The 27470-nt window shown below is 39.9% G+C and overlaps 2 protein-coding genes across 5 annotated transcripts in view; one reads left to right on the top strand and one right to left on the bottom strand.

Annotated features, from left to right (window-relative positions):
* usp7 (ubiquitin specific peptidase 7 (herpes virus-associated)) overlaps positions 1-4465 on the top strand; it is a 31219-nt gene extending 26754 nt beyond the window's left edge. For all 4 annotated transcript variants that reach the window (XM_028599216.1, XM_028599215.1, XM_028599218.1 and 1 more), the window contains exons 25-31: positions 1040-1117; positions 1205-1305; positions 1595-1694; positions 2567-2686; positions 2781-2852; positions 3151-3241; positions 4197-4465. In XM_028599216.1, coding sequence (XP_028455017.1) covers positions 1040-1117; positions 1205-1305; positions 1595-1694; positions 2567-2686; positions 2781-2852; positions 3151-3241; positions 4197-4303 — 669 coding nt within the window. In that variant the 3' untranslated portion in view covers positions 4304-4465. The remainder of the gene's footprint in view (positions 1-1039; positions 1118-1204; positions 1306-1594; positions 1695-2566; positions 2687-2780; positions 2853-3150; positions 3242-4196) is intronic.
* Positions 4466-12201: 7736 nt separating this feature from the next.
* On the bottom strand, positions 12202-26733 carry litafd (LITAF domain containing). Its single transcript, XM_028599129.1, has 8 exons — positions 26676-26733; positions 22901-22950; positions 22629-22724; positions 22261-22462; positions 21249-21358; positions 13126-13209; positions 12416-12519; positions 12202-12234 (listed from the first exon to the last, which is right to left on the bottom strand). Exons 2-8 carry the CDS (start codon positions 22944-22946, stop codon positions 12202-12204), a joined length of 675 nt encoding a protein of 224 aa, XP_028454930.1. The 5' UTR covers positions 22947-22950; positions 26676-26733.
* Positions 26734-27470: the final 737 nt, after the last annotated feature.

The following is a 27470-nucleotide window of genomic DNA, read 5'->3' as shown; positions in this document are numbered from 1 at the left end:
CATTTTGCTCATTTGGTTATTTGTTTTATACATCAGTGTTTCTTTCAATCCCCCATTATCCTTCTGCCTCTAACATTTTAATCAGGAATTCAATACCTCCTGTTTGTGTCCCATCCTTACTGTACACTTTTTGATGGTTCCCCTTCCCCCTCCTGAGAGTTTTACTTTGGTGGTCCTTCTCCATGTCTTTCAAACTTCTCCCTGTTTTCTTTGATGTTTTATAGCCATATCCCGGAAAGACTCCTTCTTCAGTCGGACGGCTTCCCTGACCACCGTTGTGTCAATTAATTGATTAACTGAGCAAAATAATTGGCAGAATAACTTTGAACATTGTTACTCGGGTTCAATGCCCCCAAAATAATATAATAGTAATATTTAATAGTTGCAGTCTTCCCCACCCCTACTCACCACAATGGTTCGGTTACAGCTCTGCCCCCTCTTGTGATCTATCAGATGAAACGATTAAAAAATCTTTCATTGATTTCCTAAAAGCTCTTACCAGGTGCATCCCAAACATGGTTTCATTATGTCCATGACAAAAAAGTCCAACAACAAAAACCACCAGAAAAGATGAGTCCCCAGGCATTTGTCTGGAGCCCCACCAGTATATTATTATTTTGGTGCAAATAAAACAACAGTTGGTTTTCCCCCACAACCCTCCAGTCGACCCTCTGGCAGTTTAAAGAACTTATTTGTAGCTTGGAGATATGCCTCACACCCTGGGCAAAGGGAGTCCAACCCCTTATCCAAATGGAAAAGACTGTGTGTGTGTGTGTGTGTGTGTGTGAGGTCCACGTCCCCAGAGCCAGCGTCTGCTGCCCGGGTCTGGTCCGTCGAGGCCCCTGACCTTTGCCACCCATGTGGCATCGCACCCGACCCCAACGGTTTTTGGTGGGCCCATGGAATCTGAATTATGGAAACGTATTTGACAACAGGGTGTTGCCAGCCACCCATCAACACTGGACTGCTTCCTGAATGCAGCACACAGCACAGCAAAACATATTTCTGATGGTTTCTCTCTCTCTTCATGCATCCACAGTTAAAGATGAAGATAACAGACTTTGAGAACAGGAGGAGTTTTAAATCCATATGGCTCAACAGCCAGTTCAGAGAGGAGGTAACACACACACAAATATGTCCCTACACATAATAAGTTAAATGTTATGTTTGGTTCCAGCGCAGACCTAAAATGTGTTTGTTGCAGGAGATCACCCTCTACCCTGACAAGCATGGCTGTGTGCGGGACCTTTTGGAAGAATGTAAAAAGGCAGTGGAGCTCTCTGAAAAAGGCTCTGAGAAGCTCAGGTATCCACCGTGTGCATGACCAAAATTTTAAAACCTGTTCTTTGGATCTGTTCCGTTTTTCTTTTTTTTTTCTGTGTGCAAAATAGAATTTAAGCTCATCAGCAGAGTAACGATTTATAAATGCATCGTCTTTAACAACTGGGATTTATACATCTGCATCAAATTATTTTTGTAGACCAATTTTTATTCCCTGTTTAATGTGATTTTACGCTCTGAGAAATCCCTTGACTTTGAAAAGCTGCTGTGGAGTATTATTCATGACTCTCCTCCTCTCTTTCTCCCTCTGCAGGCTGTTAGAGATAGTAAGCTATAAAATCATCGGGGTTCACCAGGAGGACGAGCTGCTAGAATGTTTATCTCCGGCTGCCAGCCGCACCTTCAGAATAGAGGTATGTGTTTTAGGCATTCCCTGTGTGTCGGTTTTTAGTGTCTCTTCTTTATTTATTTATTTTTTTGCCCATTCCTCCACTTAACAGGCCATAAACGTGATGCAGTAATATTTTGGTTTTTTATCCGTTAAGTTTGTCTACACAAGCAGCCGTCATTTGCAGAGCTTTAATTCTTCAAACCAATCTGAAGCACCAAACTCCTCCGGAAGCAAATTTCATGCACTTGAACTACACCTAACAATAAGTTACCGAAACCTGGCGCTTATACGGCACCGGTGCCTTAACAACCGGTATCTACCAAACCAAATAGTAACGCAGGTTTCGGTGCTCCTGAAATGTCAGCGCTGCCCTCTGATGCTCCGAAACGGACGTTAGAGGCAACAGAAGCATCTCTGCACGTGACGCTAGTTAGCATAATACACTTGGCAGCAGGTAACGTTAGCCTACCGTTAGCTAGCAGCTGGATTAAACACGGTTAAAATGCTGATCGCTAACGTTCTTAAACAGTGATTGTATTTCACTGTAGAGGATTCCAACACCGAGACGTAACAACGGCAGCTGCCGCTGTCGAAAAAAAACAACAGACTGTGTGTCACTTGAAACTCTCCTCGCCAGCCTCGTGGTGCATTCAAAGTTATTGTAAAATACCCTTTTTCCATCTAGTGGTTGTTTTTGTCATTTACCAGCAATTTCCTGGTGAAACACTAACAGAATTAGTGAAATTGCTCTTTGAAGTACCATGTTAATTTTGAGCTGACTGTACACTGATTACCGTTCCACACACATTTTGTAACCAGTAATTAGCGAAGCCTGCTCTAAAGTTAGTAACCGACCTGACTAAATGTCTTCTCGGTCACTCTTCCCTCTTTCAGGAGATTCCATTGGACCAGGTGGACTTGGACAAGGACAGTGAAATGCTCATCCCTGTCGCTCACTTCCACAAGGAGGTCTTCGGCACCTTCGGGATCCCCTTCTTGCTCAAGATCAGACAGGTGTGTGTGTGTCCGTGTGTGTGTCCGTGTGTGTGTCCGTGTGTGTGTCCCAACTTCATGCTCTGTGTTTGTCTGATCTCCCCCCTCCCAACAGGGCGAGTCATTTCGGGAGGTGATGAGGAGGATCCAGACCATGCTGGACATTCAAGAGAAAGAATTTGAGAAGGTACAACACCTCAGTCTGTTTGCACAACCAGAGGAAATTTGCTGTATTGAGTGCATTTTAAGTGTTTCCCAGTAAATAATTGATGTACATTTTTCAATAAATGTCACCGTAACAGTTCTAGTTTTATGCATAGTATTGTGTATAGGGCGTGTTAGGGTAAATAACTGTTTTATTCAACATGAAGTGTGGCACAACTCCATATAACCCATCAGTCTGAATATTTTTGACAGTATGTAGTGTTCCGCAGGTCAACAGTGGTAGGCTGTCAAGTGACATGCGTGCGTGTGTTTGTTCTCAGTTCAAGTTTGCGATTGTGATGATGGGACGGCATCAGTACATCACTGAAGACGAGTATGAGGTCAACCTGAAGGACTTTGAACCACAGCCAGGTATTTACTGCTTCTGCTGCCAGCACAACCGCTGCTGCTCTTACCGTACAAAAGTTAGTAACCTTAGGAGTGCAACAGGCTCATCACCAAGCAGGCGAATGCATCACAAAGACAGTCCTGGGAGATCAGTCACTTAAAGGAGGCCACTGCGTTGGTACAGCGCAGGGCTCCGGGGCAAACGGTTTACTTTTGTTGCACTTATTCTGCAACTTAGTGCATCGTCATGCCAAAAGGCCCCTATACAATTCACACAAGAGCACATTCCTGGTAGATGGGTTTTAATCAAACTATAGATGGCCCCATACCACTTTTTTGCTTCCCGATACCTATTCCGATACCTGAACTTGCGTATCGGCCGATACCGAGTACCGATCCAGTACCAGAGTGTCATATATTTAAAATAATAAGTAAAAGAGAAAAAGAACCTAAATAAACTACATTAATGTAGATTTTCTTTAGGGCTTTATTACGTGGTATCTGATCGGTGCATAAACTCCAGTACTTCCAGATACCGATACCAGCGTTTTAGACAGTATCGGAACATCTCTAAATCAAACCATCTTAATTGGGCTTTTTACATCGGGATCACCAAGACAGAGGAGGGATTAATCGCTGCCTTTGTTTGTTTGAATTCTGTCTCATGCCCACACCAATGTTGCCCCCGTGTCTTTTTTAACACGGTGCAGTTTATCGCTTTACTTTGCTGGTATTTGATTGTCCACTGCAAACGTTCAGCCTAATTCAACTTGTTTGCCGGACAACCCAGCAATTTTTCTTCTGGAGCCTGCTGCGTTGGCATCATCGGCCTCGCCGCGTCAGCCTGAGCACGTCCTAACCCAGGAAGCTTAGTTTTGTCTGTAACTACACAAAGATGTAAGCCTTATTAGCATTAAGAGATAGAGATAATGCGTATAAATGGGACGTGTAATGACCTCTCTGACGCGTCTCCTTCCAGGTAACATGTCCCACCCGCGCCCCTGGCTAGGGTTGGATCATTTCAACAAAGCTCCAAAGAGAGGTCGCTACACCTACCTGGAGAAAGCAATCAAGATCCACAACTAAAAGCAGCCCGCCCTTCCTTTTTGTCCTCCTCATCCTCCTGCTCCGCCTTTCTCCCTACCTACTTTAACACACCATAACCACAGACTGTAACCAACCGTGCGTGCGTGCGTGCGCGTGTGTGTGTGTGTGTGTGTGTGTGTGTGTGCTGTGTGTGTGTGAGAGACCGTGTGGGTGGGTGGGTGGGTGGGTGGGGGCGTGCGTGCGTGCGTGCGTGCGTGCGTATGTGTGTGTTCATCACTTTTAACCCCCTGCCTGGACACCTACAGCTCTACACCGGCACTATGTCTTCAGCGATTGGGATTTTGCTGCAGCTGACGGATTATCCTTCAACCACAAAATAAACTGCACCAACCACCTGCTGATTGTTGATTTTGTTTATTTAATTTTTTTTAATCGTCCCCCCTCCACGTTTGAGGCTGTTCGGTTGTTGTTTTTCCTGGCTTCTCTACCTTGTTGACTGCCCGTTTTTTCTTTTCTTTTTTTTTTTTTTTTTTTTTTTTTTTGATTGTCTGGAAGTGGGAGACATGAATTTGGATTTTAATATTAAATAAGCGGAGAGGAAGTAGGACACAGTATAAATATAAGTATACACACAGACACACACACACACATATGAACTTCTAGACTAAGTTTTTGTTTCCTTCTCCCACCTCATCATCCCAAGCTTTTTTTTTTTCTCCCTTCAGATTCTTTTGGGGGTTGTTTTTAAATAGAATTGTTTGAAGAGGTGTCATTCTGCTGTGTGGAAAGTTTGATGAAAGGATGTTTGTGAGAACTGACAGAAAAAGATGGGGGGGAAAAGAGCCTGATGGTCATTTTTGCAGATGCAAAATGGCGTCCATCCTGAGGCTCGGTAGTTGCCCTGATGTGGTTCTATATATATATTTTTTTTGCTCCCATCCTTTAGTGCAACAAAACAAGTATTCCCAAGTTTACACACAATTGTTTCTCACTTAGTTTGGTTGGAGGAAAAATGATTTTTTTTTTTTGTCTCTTTCTGCAGATCTTGTATAATAAAATAAAAATCCACAGCATCTGTTTAAAAATAAATGGGGGAAAAAACTAAGGAGGAAATTTGTCTGTATTTCATCTTGCACGTTGGCACTTAATGTCAGAGGATTCTCAGGACTGGCAATGTACATTTTGTGGTTTTGAGATGCTCAGTGACTTTAAAGGAACACAAACACGCACGCACATTAGCCCTTGATTCTCTTTTTTTTTTAGTTTTTCAGGGGGTTTTAATGTCTTTCTCAGTCATTCCTCCTGTAAACTTAAACACACACACAAGCTTCTTCATATTCTCTATTGATGGAAACTGTCGCCTCCAGGTGGTTGGGAGCAGTAACTGCGCTGTGCTTACTAGGGAGCTGCCGACACTTCGAGCCTACAGGTTTGAGGGTTGTGTAGAGACAAAACCAGCATTGTAAGAAACACTTTAAGCCCTATGAATTTATTTTTCTTTTTGTTTCTTTTAAAGCACAGATGGAATGCTCCCCTAATAGCGCATAGCTGGCTCTGTAAAGACAACATTTAAAAATTGTATATTTAAAAATATGAACGTGTAAAATTTAAGAGAAACACACGCCTTTGTTGTTGGGTACAGAAGGAGCCAGGTGTTCATATTTCTTGTGTGTAGGGTTTTCTTTCTCCTTTTTTTTTTTTTTTTTTTTTGCGTTCCTGATGTACCATTGACAAGTTTCTTCTGTTACATTTGGATTTATTTTCTTTTCAAAACTAACTGCATTGGTTTTGTCTTGTTAAAAAGTGCAGTACAAAGATGACCTGCAGAATCACACCTTAATTTGATCTTTTCCAGTTTAAATTCCTCAGTGTAGCAGCAGTGTACGACAACTATTCCTGTATATTGCCTTTTTGCTGGAAAATGTATGTTGAATAAAATTTTCTATAAAAACAAAAACACAACTCTACTGCTTGTCCACACCAGTGTTTTACCGAAAACACTGTTAAAGGAATAGTCCAGACATTGATACCACTAAATCTAAGTTTACAGCCAGCAACCAGTTAGCTTTAGCCTGACAAGCCAGACCCACATCAAGATGTTGGAAGGCCCATGGCTGCAAAATAATATTGCTGCCGCTAGGGTGCATCTAGATTTCTAGGCTAAGTTAGCTTAGCTTAGCATAAAGACTGGAAGCAAGGGGAAACAACTACTCCGGCTGTGTTTTTGAGGTAACAAAATATGCCTACTAGCACCTCCTAAAGCTTACTAGGTTACACATATTGTTTGTCTAATCCAACATTTCACTGTTGTACAGGGGGTAATATGACATACTATTTCTCGACTGGGCGCAGTATCTCCTGCTCAGAGCCAAGTAATGGGCTAGCTGTTTCCCTGTGTGTGTGTGTGTGTGTGCGCTAAGCTAACTGGCTGCTGGCTGTAACCATGTATTTAATGGACACATATGAGAGTGGTACCAATCTAAACATCCAACTCTTGGCTAGAATGCAAATATGTTTCCCAAAATGTGGAGCTATTCCTTTTGAGATTTAAAGTTGCCTTTGACCTTCAATGTAGGTATAATTGATAAGGCTATCTTGCTACTTATACCCTAACACCAGATACTGTTTCTGAACCACAACTGCACAATTTAGAGTGGCTTTTTATTGTGGCCAGCCTAAGGCACACCTGTGCAATAATCATGCTGTCTAATCAGCATCTTGATATGCCACACCTGTGAGGTGGAGTGCTCACTAACACCGATTTAGACCGATTTGTGAACAATATTTGAGCGAAATAAGCCTTTTGTGTACATAGAAAAAGTCTTAGATCTTTGAGTTCAGCTCATGAAAAATGGCGGGAAAAACAAAAGTGTTGCGTTAATAATTTTGTTCAGTAGTACTTGGATGTCTGAGAATCTGCATAGACCCCTAAAAGGTGCCTACATGCAGCAAATGTTTTCATAAACTTCAGAACCATACACGTTTTATGATTAAAGACATTTACCCAGTGAGGTCAGAGGTCAGGACCATAAACGGAACATTGATGTCTCCCTCAGTGATACTTGGCTAGAGAGTACTTGACAGTTACTCGTGCGATTCAATTTAAACCAGACTGACTACACCACAGTGGTGCTTTGAGCTAAATGCTAACATTTGCATGCTAACCTGTGATGTTTAGCAGGTAGGTGTACCATGTTCCAACATTTTTGCGTTGGCATGTTAGCATAATAACATTTGCTAATTAGCATGATTATGGGAATGGCATAAGTTTAGCAGATATTTGACCATAAACTAAAGTATTTGACAGATTCAAAGTTTTAAGTATAGCATTTCTAAGTGTTTTTCAGTGACTATGTTGTTTGGTAAATCAGACACTGATGGTGCAGGCCTTTACTGTATCTTTGCTATATAGGCATTTTTTTCAACCACAAATGTTTTTAACTGGTCAGGGGTTACATTATTAAAAAAAGTTAAAGAACCACTTATTTTATATATAGTCTACTTTTATTAGAAAAATAATGTTATATAATACTAAAAAGAAGTCCAAGCATACTCAATTGCATCCAGGAGACATACGGACATACGTTTTTATTTTATTAGGAAGAAGGAAGATTTTCTTTAACAAGCTAGAACAATAAAATAAAAAATAAAATCCCTGTTAGTTTGGTGTGGAGATGGATTTTATTTTAGGTGGTTCCCCCAACATCTAAACACATTTTGGCCCATCCCACATGGGATTACAAGACACCACAAATTTACTTATTTAACAAACATCTTCCTGTATACAAATCATTCGGAGAAATACATGAATACAAATATATACATATACACACATGTATATACACTTACACACATACAACAAATTCTCATCTACAATTCATCTCGATAAAGAGCTTTTTTCCTCTTCTCCCAAGCTTTATCTAGATAATTGGCTAATTTATATGTTTCATATGTGAACAGCCATCTCAGTCATTGAGCATCATCCATATTTACCATATCAATCTCTGCTTTTATTCTACAAAACAAAAAATGTTCACAATAAAAAGGACAATAGAAAACAAATCTAAACTCATTTTCTAGATCATTTTCTATGACTTTCAATAGTCAAAGGCAAAACACCAGATCTCACTTGAGCACATAAAGATCTTTGCCTTTTTGACAAATTATATACAACATAATTCTCAGTGCCATATTCTGGTTTTATCATTAGAAAAATACACAATTTTGGCTTAGCCCATATGTCGTCGGCCCACTGCTTTTTGTCTTTAGCAAACACAAATTCTTTAAACAAACCAATATTCAGCTTTTCATTATTAAGAAACAACTCCCCAAAACCATAATTACAAAATAATTTGCATATGTCGTTACACCAAAGGCCAAGAATGTATTTATCCCAGAGAAATATTTTCCTTGTCAACCTATTTGCGTCCATATCTAATAGAGACGATTCCATAACTGGGCCATACAGCTCTTCCAGCGAGCCTTACATGATTCCCATCCCATGTCTCCCACTATCGCCAATGTAGGGGTATATTTATGCACACCCAGAAAATATCTTATGGCACTATTTTGCACTAATTCACAATTAGATATATTCCTAAATCCTCTAACACCCACAATATAATCAAGTATAGGGAACACACAGGCTTGAAACAATTTAGAATAAGTATAGTAGTATTAATAGTATGTAATAGTTACATTTAACTAGTAATAGTTAATAGTATTAATATTAATGAATTAGTAGTATGTAATAGTAGTATTGCTTAATGTTGCATTGTCCTGTGCATTGTAATGACTTCACATCACAAATCTTTCTTGTTGTTCATAATAGCAAAAAAACATCTTTTTCTGAACTTGATCCTTGCCCAGATTGCCCATCTTGCCTTCATACAGTGGGGAGAACAAGTATTTGATACACTGCCGATTTGAAGCATGTAGAGGTCTGTAATTTTTTATCATAGGTACACTTCAACTGTGAGAGACGAAACCTGAAACAAATATTCTTTCTTTAAGAAGCCCTCCTGTTCTCCACTCATTACCTGTATTAACTGCACCTGTTTGAACTCGTTATCTGTATAAAAGTACGCCTGTCCACACACTCAATCAAACAGACTCCAACCTCTCCACAATGGCCAAGACCAGAGAGCTGTGTAAGGACATCATGGATAAAATTGTAGACCTGCACAAGGCTGGGATGGGCTACAGGACAATAGGCAAGCAGCTTGGTGAGAAGGCAACAACTGTTGGCACAATTATAAGAAAATGGAAGAAGTTCAAGATGACGGTCAATCTCCCTCGGTCTGGGGCACCATGCAAGATCTCACCTCGTGGGGCATCAATGATCATGAGGAAGGTGAGGGATTAGCCCAGAACTACACGGCAGGACCTGGTCAATGACCTGAAGAGAGCTGGCACCACAGTCTCAAAGAAAACCATTAGTTATACACTACGCCGTCATGGATTAAAATCCTGCAGCGCACGCAAGGTCCCCATGCTCAAGCCAACGCATGTCCAGGCCCGTCTTAAGTTTGCCAGTGACCATCTGGATGATCCAGAGGAGGAATGGGAGAATCAGACCACAGTCATGTGGTCTGATGAGACAAAAATAGAGCTTTTTGGTCTAAACTCCACTTGCCATGTTTGGAGGAAGAAGAAGGATGAGTACAACCCCAAGAACACCATCCCAACCGTGAAGCATGGAGGTGGAAACATAATTCTTTGGGGATGCTTTTCTTCAAAGGGGACAGGACGACTGCACCGTATTGAGGGGAGGATGAATGGGGCCATGTATCGTGAGATCTTGGCCAACAATCTCCTTCCCTCAGTAAGAGCATTGAAGATGGGTCGTGGCTGGGTCTTCCAGCATGACAACAACCCGAAACACACAACCAGGGCAACTAAGGAGTGGCTCCGTAAGAAGCATCTCAAGGTCCTGGAGTGGCCTAGCCAGTCTCCAGACCTGAACCCAATAGAAAATATTTGGAGGTTCTGCTTTTCTGATGTATCAAATATTTATGTAATGCAATAAAATGCAAATTAATTACTTAAAAATCATACAATGTGATTTTCTGGATTTTTGTTTTAGATACCATCACTCACAGTTGAAGAATAGGCCTACCTATGATCAAAATTACAGACTTTTACATGCTTTGTAAGTGGGAAAACCTGCAAAATCGGCAGTGTATCAAATACTACTCTCCCCACTGTATATGATACGGGTAGTTTCATGACTGACAACATATAAATATGACAAAAAAAAAGCCACATTGGTCTTTTATTCTTGTGTTTGATTAACCTAAAACAATGGCAACACAAATGTATTGTTAAATAACTGCAGATGAGCAAAATATTCAAATTTTTGCTCTGCCCTAGTTTAATGTATTGTTTTGGCTTATTTTATGGCGCTGTCATTGAAAAGATGGACGATCCCTTTAAGTGAACAATCACTTGAAACTAAGTATTTGATAAAGCCTTCATATGCAGAAGTTAAATGATAATAGAGATGTTTTTGATATTTAATAATATGTTTACCAGCCCCAACAGTGACGCTGGTATTGCTTTCACCTTATGTGTATTTCATTATGGCAAAATGTGGTCCTGAAGACACCTACTGTAGCAGGAACTACCACAGAGGTGGTTTAAAGGTGCTCTAAGCGATGTTGGGTGACGTTACTTCTTTTTGACGTTTGAAGTATTTTCAAACAAAACGAGGCTAGCTCGCCCCTCCCTCCCTTCCGTGCACTAACCCCCCCACCCCCAAATCCTTCTTGTCGATTATTGGCTGGAACGCCATTTTTTTCATGTCTGTCTATGGACAGATCTTGTCACAGCAATAATGTCACAATCGTGCAAGATACAGGCACAACAGTTTACAGGTGTGTTGAGAAGTGAAGGTCGAGCTTAAAGATGGGTGTGTTCAGAGCAGAGAAAGGGTGTCAGAAGTAGGGGGGTAGGCAGGGCAAGCTACCTTTTCATTATTTTTAACAGCATTTCTTCTTGTCAATGTGCAGCACTTGGTTGCAGTGGGGACACGTGTGGTGTGCATCCTTGAAGCATTTAACGCAGAAAGGAAGCGGAAGCAGAAACCAGGGAAGCAGGCTCAAGAATAGTCTGCAACACACACACACACACACACACACACACACACACACACACACACACACACACACACACACACACACAGTTAGTGTCGTGTAGCTGTATGCAATGATTTTCTTTGTTTTGACCATTATGCATTTGTCATTTAGATCAAACTGTACAAAAACACTATTAATAATCATAATTTATACAGCATAAAAATGTTGTTGGTCTGGGGTTTGCACTGGCTGATTTCAAGTAGGACATTTTCTAACTAGTTCAACAGGAGCCACTCGTCTTAGCATGTAGCATTATCTTCGTAGCGCATTTTAGTAAGATGGCTCAAATTAGGTCCCTACTTAATTACTGCAAAATAGAATGAAATTAATGAAAAACTAATGCTGTATGGCAGAACAAATGCTGTATTGTTACTGAGTATAATTCTGTGACATTGTATGATTTACAATTACTCTCTGACATCATCTGGTGTTTCATGTGTGTGGGAATGTAGAGCAATTACAGGGGTTAAAGGTTATATGACGTCTGAATGACACACTGTCCTTGATTAAACTGACAGATTTCTCTGGGTTTGAACATCGTTAGTAACATTTGGGATAATTTAAATGTAGAAGTTGTGGAAGATCAGTTGTATTGGATTGCATTACAATAAAAGTTGGCCAGTGAGTGTCAGTGTATGTTAAAGAAGGCAAGATTATGTGTTTGAAGTAATAATAATGATAATAATTCATGCATAAAACCCCAGACTCATTCAAAGTTTTTAGGGCTAAACCCAGGACCTCCACTGACTCTAAAACTGCTCCTAGTAAGATCTGTAGGAGTCCAACAGCCCCCATATAGGTTCATTTTGCCATGCCAAAAGTTGGACAAGTGCCCTGAAGCACACACAAACCCGAGGATGAAGAAGAGTAGGAACACAAAGGGGAGGAGAGACAAGAGGTAGGAGGGGCAGATAGGGGAGGGAGGAAGAAAGAGAGGATGATAGAAAAAGTGAATTGACTGTAATAGAATAAACTGTTGGTACGATTTTTGATGTGCATTTCCAGGAAGTGTTACATCAGGTGTGAGTTTACCGCGCATGGAATTAGAGGCACTCTCCGGTGAGTTAAAGGGAGGGTCCACTGGGATGTAGTAAATGTGTTCATCCTCGTGACCATCAACTGGACAAGAAGAAAAGGAAAGAAAGAGAAAAACAAAAAAAAAGAGTTAATGAGCCAATCTGATAATGATGATGATGATTGTGAGCGTGGTGTGTTCAGGTTTACTTGGTATGATGTAGGGAGGAGGTTCTGTTTGTCCATATGCACTCATTGTGCTGCAGAGAGAGAGAGCACAGACAGTGATTTAAATGCCCTCATCCTCAATACACAAAAAACTGAGGAGATTATCTTCGGCACCTCTCAGTGTCACATTACACCAATAATCATTAACAATCAAACCATAAAACAAAATTCATCCTTCAAATACCTTGGAGTGCACGTGGACAGTGACCTTTCCTGGACCTATCATGTAGACTATATCTGCAGCAAAGTACAGCAGAGAATCTACTTTTTAAAGAGACTTAGGTCATTCGGAGCGAGCAGCGAAATCCTGTTTCTTTTTTTTGTGTCAACAATTCAAAGTATCCTACAGTATGGAGGCGCAGTGTGGTTTGGGGGCCTCACAGTCCATCTGAATGCCAGGATTCTGCAGCTCCTGAGGATTTGTTCCAAATTGGTAGGACGTTCAGTGGAGAACAAGTTCACTGAAAGCCACATTTTGCATACTGTCAGACTCTCCCAGGACTCCTCCCATGTGTTGCATGGGGAGTATCAACTCCTGCCCTCTGGGAGGCGCTATAGGGTCCCAGACTGCAGAAAGAACAAATATAAACACTCATTTGTTCCTCTGTCAATATCTCTGTTGAATCAACACAGGAAAGCAAAGAAGTGATACTCCCCCCCCAATTTTTAATCTCACCCTTTTTACCTTGTCTATATATATGTATGGTTATTTATGACCACTCTTGCAGGGCAGCCCCCCACATATTAATTAAGTATCTATGTTTTATTGATGTCTCTATGTTTATAGCCTTTGTTTTTAGGTTGTTGTGTGGTGATTGTTGGATCTTGTATTGCAACACAAATTTCCGTGTAAACGGACAATAAAGTGCTATCTATCTATCTATCTATCCATCTAGAAACAGATTGTGAAAAATGGTGCTCCTCTTTCATCAGCAGCAAACATAAAATATACTAATACCATATGAAAGATACCAAAGATCTTTTTCAGTACTGTAACTGTAAGACTTTCCCATCCCCTCTTATGCTTGTGAGACAACTTTGATGCTGTTTTCTGCCCCCTGATGAAGCCAGAGCCTGACTAAAAACATCTGTCAAGGCTCAGATGAAAATATCTGCCATCTCTCATTGACACGTTTACTCCAAGGATCTACAGTGATTACAGTGTTTCCCTACCACAGCCTTTGTATTAATAAATATATTTTTAAATTGGAATGTGATTATAACTTTCCTATTATGATGATGACGAACAATGCCCTGGGGCCTGTCGTGAGCTATTGCTTATGTGTTAAAGGTCCCATGGCATGAAAATTTCACTTTATGAGGTTTTTTAACATTAATATTAGTTCCCCCAGCCTGCCTATGGTCCACCAGTGGCTAGAAATGGTGATAGGTGTAAACCGAGCCCTGGGTATCCTGCTCTGCCTTTGCCTTTTAATTCATCCACTTTATTTGGAATATTTATTTAGTTTTTCACCAAGACAAGATGGATGGGAGTTATACTCCAGGAGGAGTTGGGCCTATATGAGTGAGAATAGAGTGAATAAGAAAGGAGGTGGAGTCGCCATTTTGTTTAATGACTCATTCCAATGTACGCAAATATCTTACGAAAATTTTGCTTCTTTTGAATGTGTGGCTCTTCAGCTAAGATCCTCCCCTCAAGCTATACTTCTAAATATCTACAGGCCACCTAAATACTGTACATCCTTCTTTGACGACTTTACTGAACTGCTGTCTATAATCTGTATTAACTTTGACCGTGTAATTATTGCTGGTGATTTTTACATTCATGTTGACAACCCCCAGGACCGAGGGACCAAAGAACTGTGTTGTGTTTTTGAGAGCTATGGACTGACTCAGCATGTGACACAGCCCACGCACAATAAGGGGCACACACTGGACTTGATTATCTCCAAGGGTCTGAACATTTCCAAGTTTCGTGGTGACTGATGTTGCTCTCTCTGATCATTCCTGTGTTTTCTTTAACGGCACTATCTCTGTGCCCAAAAGTGTTCAAACTAAATTAATCAGAAAACGATATATCACTGAAAACACCAGTGAATCATTCATTCAGCTTTTCTCCTCTACACCCACCCTCACTGGGGCCTCAGTCACTGAGCTTGTAGATAATTTCAACTGTAAAATTACGAATGTTATTGATGCCATTGCTCCCACTAAGGTCAAAACTGTCTCTGGTAAGAAAAGATCTCCATGGAAAAATTTTGTAGGGGTGAGAACAGAAAAAAGAGAGTGTCAAAAAGCTGAACGCAGTTGGCGAAAAACTAATCTCCAAGTCCATTATAACACCTATAAAGAGAGACTTTGCATTTATAATTTGGAACTAAGGAATGCAAGGCGGTCCTTTTTCTCTGACATTATCGCCAGAAACAATAATAATTCACGTGCTTTGTTTGCTACTGTCGATAGATTAACAAACCCTCCAGTACCAGTAGCATCTGAACTGTTGTCTACCAAGGCTTGCAATGACTTTGCCTCCTTCTTCACAGACAAAATTCAGAAAATTAGACAAACAGTCAGTGCTTCCATATCAAGTACAGGATATGTGTTGTCACAGTGTGCACGCAAAACAAATTCCAACATGACACAATTTCATATGATCAACCATAAAAACCTGGAGGACATTATACAACATCTGAAAACCTCCTTCTGTTGCCTTGATATTCTACCAACATTTTCAAAAATGTTTTGAATTGTTTGGCTTCTGATCTTCTACAGATTGTAAACACATCTCTGCTCTCAGTTACTTTCCCACAGGCCCTAAAAACTGCAGTCATCAAGCCACTCCTAAAAAAGAACAATCTAGACACGTCACTAATGAGCAACTATAGGCCAATATCAAACCTTCCATTTTTAAGTAAAATCATAGAAAAAGCGGTTTTTCAACAACTCAACCTTTTCTTATCACTAAACGACAGTTTTGATGCCTTTCAGTCAGGTTTTCGACCACACCACAGCACTGAGACGGCTATTGTTAAAGTCTTTAATGACATCCACTTGAACACAGATAGTGGCAAAATTTCAGTCTTAGTATTACTTGATCTCAGTGCTGCATTTGATACTGTCGACCATGACATATTACTTGACCAATTGGAAAACTGGGTTGGTCTTTCTGGCTCAGTACTAAAGTGGTTTGAATCCTATTTAAAGAATAGGGACTACTTTGTGTCTATAGGTAATTATACATCTGAGCATACAAATATGACGTGCGGAGTTCCCCAAGGCTCTGTTCTGGGGCCTCTTCTGTTCAACATCTACATGCTTCCACTGGCTCAGATTATGGAAAACAACAAAATAAGTTACCATAGTTATGTGGATGACACACAAATTTACATAACCTTATCACCAGGGAACTATAGCCCAATACAACAAATGAATAAGAGCATTGAACAAATTAATGACTGGATGTGCCAGAACTTTCTTAAATTAAATGAAGAAAAAACTGAGGTGGTTGTTTTTGGAGCTAAAGAGGAACGATTAAAAGTCAGTGCTCAGCTTCAAACGACAATGTTTAAAACAACAGACAAAGCCAGAATGGACTCAGACCTGAATTTTAAAAGCCACATTAAGACATATCACCTTAAAAATATATCAAGGGTTTAAGGACTTATGTCTCAGCAGGATTTGGAAAAACTTGTCCATGTTTTTATCTTCAGTAGACTTGACTACTGTAACGGTGTCTTTACAGGTCTCCCTAAAAAATCAATTAGACAGCTGCAGCTGATTCAGAACGCTGCTGCTCGAGTCCTCACTAAAACCAGGAAAGTGGATCACATCACTCCAGTACTGGAGTCTCTACACTGGCTTCCAGTGCCTCAAAGAATTGATTTCAAAATACTTTTGCTGGTTTAAAAATCACTAAACGGTTTAGGGCCAAAATACATTTCTGATCTGCTACTACACTATGAGCCACCCAGACCTCTCAGGTTGTCTGGGACAGGCTTACTTGTTGTCCCCAGAGTCAGAACTAAACAGGGGGAAGCAGCGTTCAGTTTTTATGCTCCACATATCTGGAACAAACTCCCAGAAAACTGCAGGTCCGCTTCAACTCTCAGTTCTTTTAAATCAAGGCTGAAGAACTATCTTTTTGATCTTGCCTTTCTTTAAATGACCTATTTTATCTGCTTTTAAAAGTTTAACTGTTTTAATGTTTTTAAATTGTTTCATTTTTTTTTTTTTATTCTTATACTGCACTGTAAATTTTATTCTTGACTTTGAATGTTTTTAAATTGTTTTTAATTGTTTTCTGAATGCTCTTTCATGTTTTATGTAAAGCACTTTGAATTGCCCTGTTGCTGAAATGTGCTATATAAATAAAGCTGCCTTGCCTTGCCTTGCCTTTTCTACATCAATTTATAATGGAAATGTCTTTATTTATGTCAAGGAAAACACAAAATTCAGGCATTCTGTATTGCCTTTTAAATATGTATTATCCAGTAAATTAACCTTTACCATTTAATGTTATCCTGCTCAGTCAACACACATGTAGGCAGGATTTACTCTTGCCTCCTCTTTTGTGTCTTCTGTTTTGGGGAAGTAACCTCTTTGTACATGTAGCATTCAAGTCAATGATGCATTCTTATTTTAACTTTAAATCATTTATAAACCCCTGGACTTTAATAGCTTATGTGTGTTTTAGAAAGATTTCAGCTCATCTTTAAATCTTTAAATCTCTGCCATCTCTCATGCCATCACAACATTTAAAGAAAAAAATATACCTGCCCTATAGTCTGCTGTGTGCATTACGTTATTCAGACTATTATTCAGATATTCCTTAAAAATTAAGTAATAGTGCATAGTTTCTGTCGCTCCTATGAGGAATTCTAAGTAATGACAACAAAACTGTCGGCGCGTCCACATGATACAAGCCTTCCATGGCTGAGTTTTCATCAAGGAGAACAAAGTTGTTCCAAAGAGAGCGGGACAGGAACAGCCCAATGACACACAATAGACAGACAGACAGACAGACAGACAGACAGACAGACAGACAGACAGACAGACAGACAGACAGACAGACAGACAGACAGACAGACAGACAGACAGACAGATAGATAGATAGATAGATAGATAGATAGATAGATAGATAGATAGATAGATAGATAGATAGATAGATAGATAGATAGATAGATAGATAGATAGATAGATAGATAGATACTTTATTGATCCCCAAGGGGAAATTCAAGGTCCCAGTAGCTAAAAGACATCACACACAACATTCATATAGATCATAAACAGGATGATAACATAACAAATCCACATGAATAATATGAACAATAAAAGAAAAGATGCTAAATACAAAAATCCACATGAATGTACTAAGGGATGTATAAGCATGAGACACATGTTGCAGTGACAGGGCAGGGACTGACCCTGTGATTCAGTCTGTATGGTAAGGTGCTCTATGAGAGCGTGTGTCATGGTGGTAGTGCAAATAATTCCAGTAGTGCAAGGATAAAGTCTAGAGACCAGCATTACATATGGACAATATACAAGAATAATGTAGACATAGTAATAAAACATAAAAAAATAACTATATAGCAGTGCAAGGATTTAAAGTTAAAAAAAGAGACTGCATTAAATATGGGCATTATAAGGGAATAAAGTTGACCGTAGGATAGACACATTTGAAGTAAGAGGGCTACAGCCATTGTTCAAGTATTAAGTTAGACCTCAGTCCAGGCTGGGGGGAGGAGGGAGGGAGGGGTTGTGCATATGGGCTAATATAGCCAGTAAACAGTGTAAACAGTGTATACATTCCACTAACTGATGAGCAGTTGCTGCTAGATTATAGATCTAGTAGTTCATTCGTTTGCCAAGTAACTTGAACAGGATTTGGAGCAGCTAACACAGTGCAGCTGTGCTCTCTCTCTCTGCTGTTCCACAGTTACTTATTGTACTTCGCTACTTTGCCACTGTTATTGGTGAAGTTTTCGGAGTAAGGGGTCCACGGTTTGCAGGGTTGCGCACAGTATTTGTCCACTGCTGGATTCCCCAAACTGTGTGGAGTCAGACGTCGCTCGTGTGCACATTCAAGCCCCTGCTAGACATTTTTTTTTTAAACCTTTATTTATCCAGGTAAACTGTTTGAGAACAACTTCTCATTTACAAACTTGACCTGGTTATGACATTAATGTTCAACTCATATGTAAAATCATCAATGTTGTTGCACAATGGCCTTGAGCACACACACGATTCAAGGATTCTCTTGGAAAGCATCATCGGGATGGTTTTGGCCGTAGCCAGGTTTTGTTCTATTAAATGGAGCTTATTTATTGCATTTATGGACAAGCAAAATTCATACCAAAATGACTCCTACAAACACAACCCAAGCAATACACTACACACACATACACACACACACACACACACACACACACACACACACACACACACACACACACACACACACACACACACACACACACACACACACACACACACACACACACACAGAGACACTCATTCATAATTAAATACACACAAGGGACCTGTTGGCAAAAGTATTTGTATTAAAGCTGCACAGTTTGTCACAATTAGGGTGAAAAGTAACTAAGTACTTTTACTTAAGTAGCTACGGTACTTACTGTGAGTACAGTTTTAGGTACTTATACTTTACTTAAGTATTGCCTTATTTTTTGCTACTTTTTACTTCTACTCCACTAAATGTCAGAAGGAAATATTGTACTTTTTACTCAACTACATTTGCTACAACTACAACGACTTTATACATAAAAACATACTATATTTATATTATATAACACAGTACTATACTACTAATCAACCCAGTGGTATACAAAGTATCTCATATTGGCTCCACATATCTTCTGTAATAATATTACATTTACTACTTTGAATGCATGTTGCTGATAATACTTCTGAACTTTTACACTTTGAATTCAGGACTTTTAAAATAAAGTATTTCTACATCAATATATGCCACAATTTATTGTGTGTGTGTGTGTGTGTGAGAGAGAGAGAGAGAGTGTCTGTGTGTGTGTGAGAGAGAGAGAGAGAGAGAGAGAGAGAGAGAGAGAGAGAGAGAGAGAGAGCGGGTGTGTCTGTGTGTGTGTGAGAGAGTGTCTGTGTGAGAGAGAGAGAGAGAGAGAAAGAGAGGGTGTGTGTGTGTGAGAGAGAGAGAGAGAGTGTCTGTGTGTGAGAGAGAGAGAGAGAGAGAGAGAGAGAGAGAGAGAGCGGGTGTGTCTGTGTGTGTGTGAGAGAGTGTCTGTGTGAGAGAGAGAGAGAGAAAGAGAGGGTGTGTGTGAGAGAGAGAGAGAGAGTGTGTGTGTGAGAGAGAGAGAGAGAGAGCAGGTGTGTCTGTGTGAGAGGGAGAGAGAGAGAGAGAGAGAGAAAGAGAGGGTGTGTGTGTGAGAGAGAGAGAGAGAGAGAGAGAGAGGGTGTGTGTGTGAGAGAGAGAGAGTGTCTGTGTGCGTGCGTGCATGCGTGTGCCTGTGTGCGTTTGTGTGTGTGTGTGTGTGTGTGTGTGTGCCTGCCTGCGTGTGTGCGTGTCCTGCATTATAATGGATCCCACGCAACTTCTAGTGTGTCCTTTGTGTTGATTTCCTGGATACTGTACATCATGGTCTTCCCTGTGTTTAACCTCTCTGTCCTCATGGTCACATTGTTCTCTGGTTTTATTTATATTACGTTTTGACAAAAAAAATTAAATTTAAATCTTTTTCATGTCTGTGACATATTTTACAGATGGCTATGGACATATGAAACTGTAGTGAAAGGTGCAGTTATGTTGCTGGTATGACTATCAACAGATCATTTTCACTGTTTATTTGTGACCTTAAAAAATATTCAAATGGAATGGTTTGTTCAAATTTCAAATAAGCAATCCCTTGAAACATAAAGTATTTGATAGAGTTTATTTACAAGCCTTTATTTTAACGACATACTGTATGCAGAAGTTTATGAAAAGGAATGTGACAAAAATAAAACTGCTCCCAAAAAGTGCATGGGAAGTGCTTGATTTAACTTGCCAGATCTTTAAAAAAAAGCGTGCACATGATATTTAAAGGCAGAACATGTAATGAGATGCCTCGTTCAACATTGAAGTCTGTGGGAAAAAGTCTTTTTTGTCCAGAGGGCATCATGTGACGGGCAGGGAGATGTACTTTCACTGTTTGGCCACTATGTTCAATTTGCTTCAAAGCCAGGCGCCCTCCCTGAGGGCCTCTAGATATGAGACGCTGACGGGCGAAGTGGCGGTTGGGAATGAGAGGGCTGCATAAGCTCTGCATTGTTATTGGCTGGGGTTACACCCCCAAAACACCCTGATTGATCAAAAGAAAAAGAAAAAAAGAAAATACAGGCAGAGGGCAGTGTTTCTGATGGATAACTTTTGTATTAGTCTATACATTGTTAAAACATTACATATTGTGCCTTTAAGCTCTGACAACACAATTACTCCCAGTTTATTGCTGATAATATGTTTTTGTGCAAATGCAATGGCTCATCCATAAAAATAAGCTACATTATAACTGTGACCTTTGTCAGTTTCTTAACAATGATGCAACTGATAAGAGAAAGTTAACAAGATGTTATATTTTTATGGGTCCATTTCTGCCCTCATGTTTGTCATTTACAGCATTTCTTCTTGTCAACGTAGAGCACTCTGTTGCAGCGGGGGCACGTGTGGTACGCATCCTTGAAGCTTTTCAGGAAGAAAGGAATCAGACAGCAGCAAAGGACTAACCTGCAAAACACACACACACACACACACACACACACACACACACACACACACACACACACACAGTTAGTGTCATGTAGCTGTAGCAAGAATTAGTTTTGACCATTATGCATTTGTAGTTTTGATCATTTGTTGTTTACTAATGTAAATCCTGCATGAAATTTTAATTTGTGCAAGAGATCTGCTGTCAAAATCAAAAAGACATAAATATCCTCCCCCCTTTTCGGACCCCCACCTTACTAATCATGATTTTCATACAGTCCTTATTACAACTTTGTCTCATCTCTTTCTAATGATACAACCCTCTATCCTAGACCCTCAATTTGAAGAAAATAAACTTTTTTTTTTGTTGGATAAACCACCGTATATTTATCCACTGCACCGAGATGTTGTAACTGTACTCAGTCTCCTTGTCATATTCACTTCATATGAGGACAGGGAAATCTAAAATACTTTAGATTTAAAGTGGCAACAAGGTCTAATATACCACTCTACAAATGTTTGTCTAGTTTTGGTTTCCACTTGGTACATACACTCTTATTGTATGTAAGATGTGTATATTTTTGACTGTTTAGACAACATGGACAATGCACACTTTGAGAACTTTTGGTGAAGGGGAGGGACACGTTCACATTACATTAAAACCATCCGAGCTGATTTCAAAGCAGAGGCTTCAAAAACCCAAAGAGTTACTGTGTGTCAGCTTTCGTTTGATTATTGAAACTTTGTTAGGGATTTTACCCCACTAAAGTACCAACTGGAAGGTCCTGCATAAGTCTTCTGTGTGCACTGAACCTTATGGAAACTTGGAGCCAAAAGAGATGTATGTATGATCTGTAGGGGCCCAACACTCCCCCAAACAGGTTAGTGTGCTCATGCCAAAAGTCTGACGAACACACACTCACCCGCAGCAGATGAAGAGTAAGCACATCAGCCAAGCGTATGTCCCGGCCTTGTAGGTGACGTTGGTCATGACCTGCTGCTGGCAGGATGTGCAGGTGGCCATGCCGGCAGAATGCCCCAGCGCTCCGTCGTAGCTCACAAACCTAGTTTTGCCATCTCCAGATGGGAGACCTGAACCGGCGCCGCCTCCTCCGCTGGTGTACACTGATATAGAGGGAGAAGGGGAGGGGGACACAAGAGGAAGGAGGGTTGCGAGAAAGAGAGGATGAGGAGATGAGAGAGGAAGTTAATTGACTATGTAATAAGGTAAATTGTAGGTAAGGTTTTTGATGTGCGTTTCTAGGAAGTGTTACATCAGGTGTGAGTTTACCTTGCGTGGAATTAGCGGCGCTGTCCGAGTTGGACGGAGGGTTGAATGGAGTGTGGACGTGGTAAACTGTCACATCCTTCTGACCCTGACCATCGACTGGACAAGAAGAAAAGAAAAGAAAGAGAAATACCAGAGGAGGAGAGACAGAAACAAGAGTTAATGAGACAATCTGATGATGATGATGATGATGATGATGATGATGATGATGATGATGATGAGGTGTGTTAGCCATGGATATATAATTGGAACAAGCATGGTGTGTTCAGGTTTACCTGGTATGATGTAGGGAGGAGGTTCTTTTTTTCCAGACGAACTCATTGTGCTGCAGAGAGAGAGAGAGAGAGAGAGAGAGAGAGAGAGAGAGAGAGAGAGAGAGAGAGAGAGAGAGAGAGAGACACAGACAGAAACAGATTGTTACGAATGCTGCTCCTCCTTATTATCACTGAATAATGAATACAAAATACCATATGAAACAGACCTAGGATCTTTCTTAGTACTGTAACAAGACTTTCCCGTTCCCTCTCCCCCTCATGAGACAAAATGTGGTGCTGCTTACTGCCACCTGATGGAGCCAGAGCCTGACTAAAAACATCTGTCAGGCTCTCTGATGAAAATGCCTGTCATCTCTGACTGACGCATATCGAGTCCAAGGTGATGGATTAGTTGTTAGCACAAGGTATTGTAATGCGTTGTATGGATGTTTTTTGTCAGTATTCCTAATGTAAAACGCCTGGGCGGGACTCTGTCTTGGGTGTGATGGCTGACAGGTTTCAGTTCAGGTTTTTTTTGTTATGTTATGAAGACGGCTGAAAGGAATCAGGGATGTATGTTTTTTTATTTTTAATATTTAGATGATGATTTATCAGAAAAGTCCTTATACCTCGACATCTAAATCCCCTCTGATTTCTTTCTCATTTTACTATACTGCTCATCAGTGTTAGGCCGACTCCGCCACTGACAATAAAAAAACCAAGGTATATAAGCTACATCGAATGGCTATTGCTAAAAAATTGCCAAACATAAATACTATCAAAAACAACGTTTCATTTGATATAAAATTTCAGGACTGACTCTTACAAAAAAGACTTATTGTTCATAATTAAACCCAACGATTAATGAAAATGCTAACTCCTTGGTCAACAAAATAATAAATAGAAATGGAGTCGAATTAAGGGTTTTGAATGTCTGTCTATAATAACAGTCCTGTCAGTCCAGATGATCTACAGTAATTAGTTATTACTCTACAGCTCAGGACTGATGAGTAAAATCTCTCCGTGTGCGACATGACCTGATTAAAACATAATTAGTATTCATGTCACGTGAGACCAATCCGACCCACAAATTACCAAACACTGCCTTCTTATAACTTCATAATTAGGGTACAATAGAGTGTGGAACAAATGTGTTGGGAGAGAACTAAATGTTTTTTATTTTTTATTATTATTAATGTAATTAGAACTTGAAAGTAACACATCGCTTGCACTTCAATTTGTACTAATTGGAGAGAAACACTTATTTGTATAATTGGAGATTCATACAGCTATCTCATGACTGTTAGCACTGTGTATAGTTGAGTAAGTAAGATAGAATGCCTTATATATAAGATGTATAAACTTCTATCATATTAACAGAAGAGTTTAAACTTCCCATACAGGATGAACCGGAAAAAAGATGCACACAACTCTACCTCTCTATAGTTCTCTCTTCTTGTTTTGTCTCCCTTTTTCCTTCATCTATCTCTTTCCATATAAACACAAAACACACTCTAGCATGACTAAGCATTTATTTTCCCCACACAAACACACACTTGCTTGACTGTCATGTAACCTTAACCACTGGCCTGAAAGTCGGCTTTTCCCCAATTTGTGACATGACCTTTGCCCTTAATTGGATAACCTATCCCCAATTAATTGGTGTTTAGTCTGAAATGTGTCCCTAAATGTAGACTACAAAGAACACACAAAGACACACAGACACACACCCATATGTTGGTGCAGGAATGTGACCGAGCTGCATGCTTCTCCGTTTGTCACATACCAAAGAGTGTGTTACTGCTGCCTCGCACTAATCTATCTCAAATCTGTTGAGCAAGCTCATCATCAAGTTTCATTTCAAAAGTGATGACTGGATGAATAGGGAATTAGGGAAATACATCACTTGAAAAGAGTTAACTCTTTAACATTTTACGGTTCGTTTCTTCCAGCCTGATTATCTGAAGCAATCTATATGTCTATTTTGATAAAGAGCTAAGGTAAAAGCTGATTGACAGGGCTGAAGCACTGGTCTCGGATAACTGGCTGAGTTGTTTATTCACATGTTGGCTGTGTGTCCCACTATGCTATAAGCAGCTGGTGCAACATTTATTGGAAAGTTTGGGCGTGTTGCGTTCAGTTCGGTCAAGGAAACAGTTGTTTCCAGCTGCATCAGTGTTCTGTTCTTCTATGATAGTTTGACATGTTTTCTATCTCAATGAGTGAAAACAAATAATGCTTGGAGAAGCACTTCAAAGTGTCTGCAGCAGTCATGGTGCAGTCAGGATCCTTGAAAAAAAGTAGGAATGTAAAAAAAAAAAATATTCATTCACAACGGTGTTTCTATCACTATGAAACAAATAGATGATCAGAAAAGAGCTTAATTGAAAAAGTAGGCCCAATACTGAAATCGTTTCTCAGCTATTGTTTCTGTCATCAGCCAGACATAAGGCTGCTGATGGACACATTGTTGGAGTGTGGCTTCCTTAAGATTTTAAAAGCCCAAAGGGGGAAGGTTAGAGGCTGCTGATCAAACAATACATCCTCTGTAAGAGGAACATGGCCTCAGCTCCCATGGTGTGTGCTTTCTCTGGTTTCTTCACTGAGGTTAGGTGTCTGGGAGTGGATTAATGGAGGAAGAACAGACTGTGACCGATCGAGAAAAACTGGCCCAGTTAATGAGCCAGTTTGGTTGGGCTAGGTATCGGTACTCAACACCTTTATGGTATCGACCGACATAACCCAGTAATAAGTTGTATCGAAACTTCTCCATTCGAACCATACCTGGATTGGATCCTTTTTGTACCCAGATTTAGAAATAAAATACAATACGCATGGTTTTGCTCACAGCCAATCCCTGCAAGTGTTCGATTTGATTCAACATCCCTCTACTGCAGAAGATGCAACCCCTATAGTCTGTGGTGTGGTAAAGTTTAATGTGGTGTATTTCACAGAGTTGGCTGTTCAGATATACAATATTTGTATCATATCACTTTAAGGGTACTGGTATTGGACGTAACGTTACCCAGCCCTACAGTTTGGTGGGTTCCTTTGCAAAAACAGATATATATATATATATATATATATATATATATATATATATATATATATATATATATTTTGTTTTTTATAAATCGTGTTTATTAACCTGGTCTTATTATATTATCATATCAGCTGGTAGTTTCCTAGAGAGCTGATCACCCATGTTGTGTTCGATAAAACCCGCTCATCCAGATGCCAAGCAGGATGGTCTTTCAAGTTAACACCCTGAAACACCCTGAGTCACAGGTACATACTGACTCAGGTGGCATCTAAGCTGGTCAAACCTGACTCTCATGATGCATGTTAATGACCGGTTGACAAAAGAGGGTGTCATTCAGAAGTGGAAAATTACCCAATCATTAACTCATTACTTCAGAGAAAGCCAATAAGTGAAAACAACAGCTGTTGAGAAAAACAGCTTCTTCATTCAGAGCTCAAGAGTTCAACTGAATGTTTTTTTCCCTTCTGATTTTCAGTCTGACCCCAAATCAGCCAAACACACCTTTCAGCCCACAATATAAGCTTCATTAACAGTTGTTTAATGTGAGTTTTAAAGTATAAAAAAAACAGATGAATATTCTATCCTTGAGACTTTGCCTTCCTCTATCTCAACTTTCTAATAACTACCAATCCTTTCCTGTGAAAGCATTTAATGCATTGTTGATTGGCTTCAAACTTAAGAAGCACAAAATCTGAATCTGTAGTATCAAATCCTCTTTTCAGTACATCCCATATTAACCTCTGACAGTCTTACCTTGGCGGGCTGTCGCAGTCTGTATGCAGGGATGTGTGTGTAAGATATTGCTGGTGTAGAGTCCAGACAGACTGTAACTTTGACAGCCACCTGTCTCACCTGTACTTCTAAAAGCCTCACCCTAGACACGCCCACAGGTTTACTGACAAAGGCTGAATGTGCAGCTGGAATGAGTCACTCTGTGATTTAGGTGTTTATTTACTTTCAAAGGCTGTACTGGTTTTCTTTTTGAACTTATTCTTTGTTTCAGGTAGATTATTAAGGGAGTGTGTATGTGTGTGTGTCTCTCTCCTGTGAGAGAGAATTGCCAGTTTCCCTCCTGGTGCTTCGTATTCTATTTGAGTCTGAAATCTGACATAAGTTTACGTGAATATTTGTTATCTGTACCCTTATGCCAAACAGATATGAGAGTCGTATCACTCGTCTCATCTGTCTATCCGCCAAAAAGCGAGTAGGTGTATTTCCCAAAATATCAAACTATTCCTTAAAGGATTGCATGATGCTTCTAATGATAATTGAATATTGCTCTTTTCAAACTTTTGTTTATTACCGTGCTTTTGTTTATTACGATAAACACACTATGGAAATAGATCACAAACATTGCCACACAAAGGACCTACAGTATGTACAAATCTAGCCAATCCCTTGACATTGTTTGACAAAAGGCTACAAGGATGTGGTGAATGATGCAGGATTTGGCTATCCAAATTGCACACATTGATTCCAAATTGTGCCTTTTGGTTGCATCTTGCCTTCTGAATATGGCACACGTAGTTGTTTTATTATATACAAACC

This window comes from Perca flavescens, chromosome 15, assembly GCF_004354835.1.
Source record: "Perca flavescens isolate YP-PL-M2 chromosome 15, PFLA_1.0, whole genome shotgun sequence".
NCBI lineage: Eukaryota > Metazoa > Chordata > Actinopteri > Perciformes > Percidae > Perca > Perca flavescens.
Note: the sequence above shows the minus strand (reverse complement) of the source record. Positions and strands in the feature narration are given on the sequence as shown.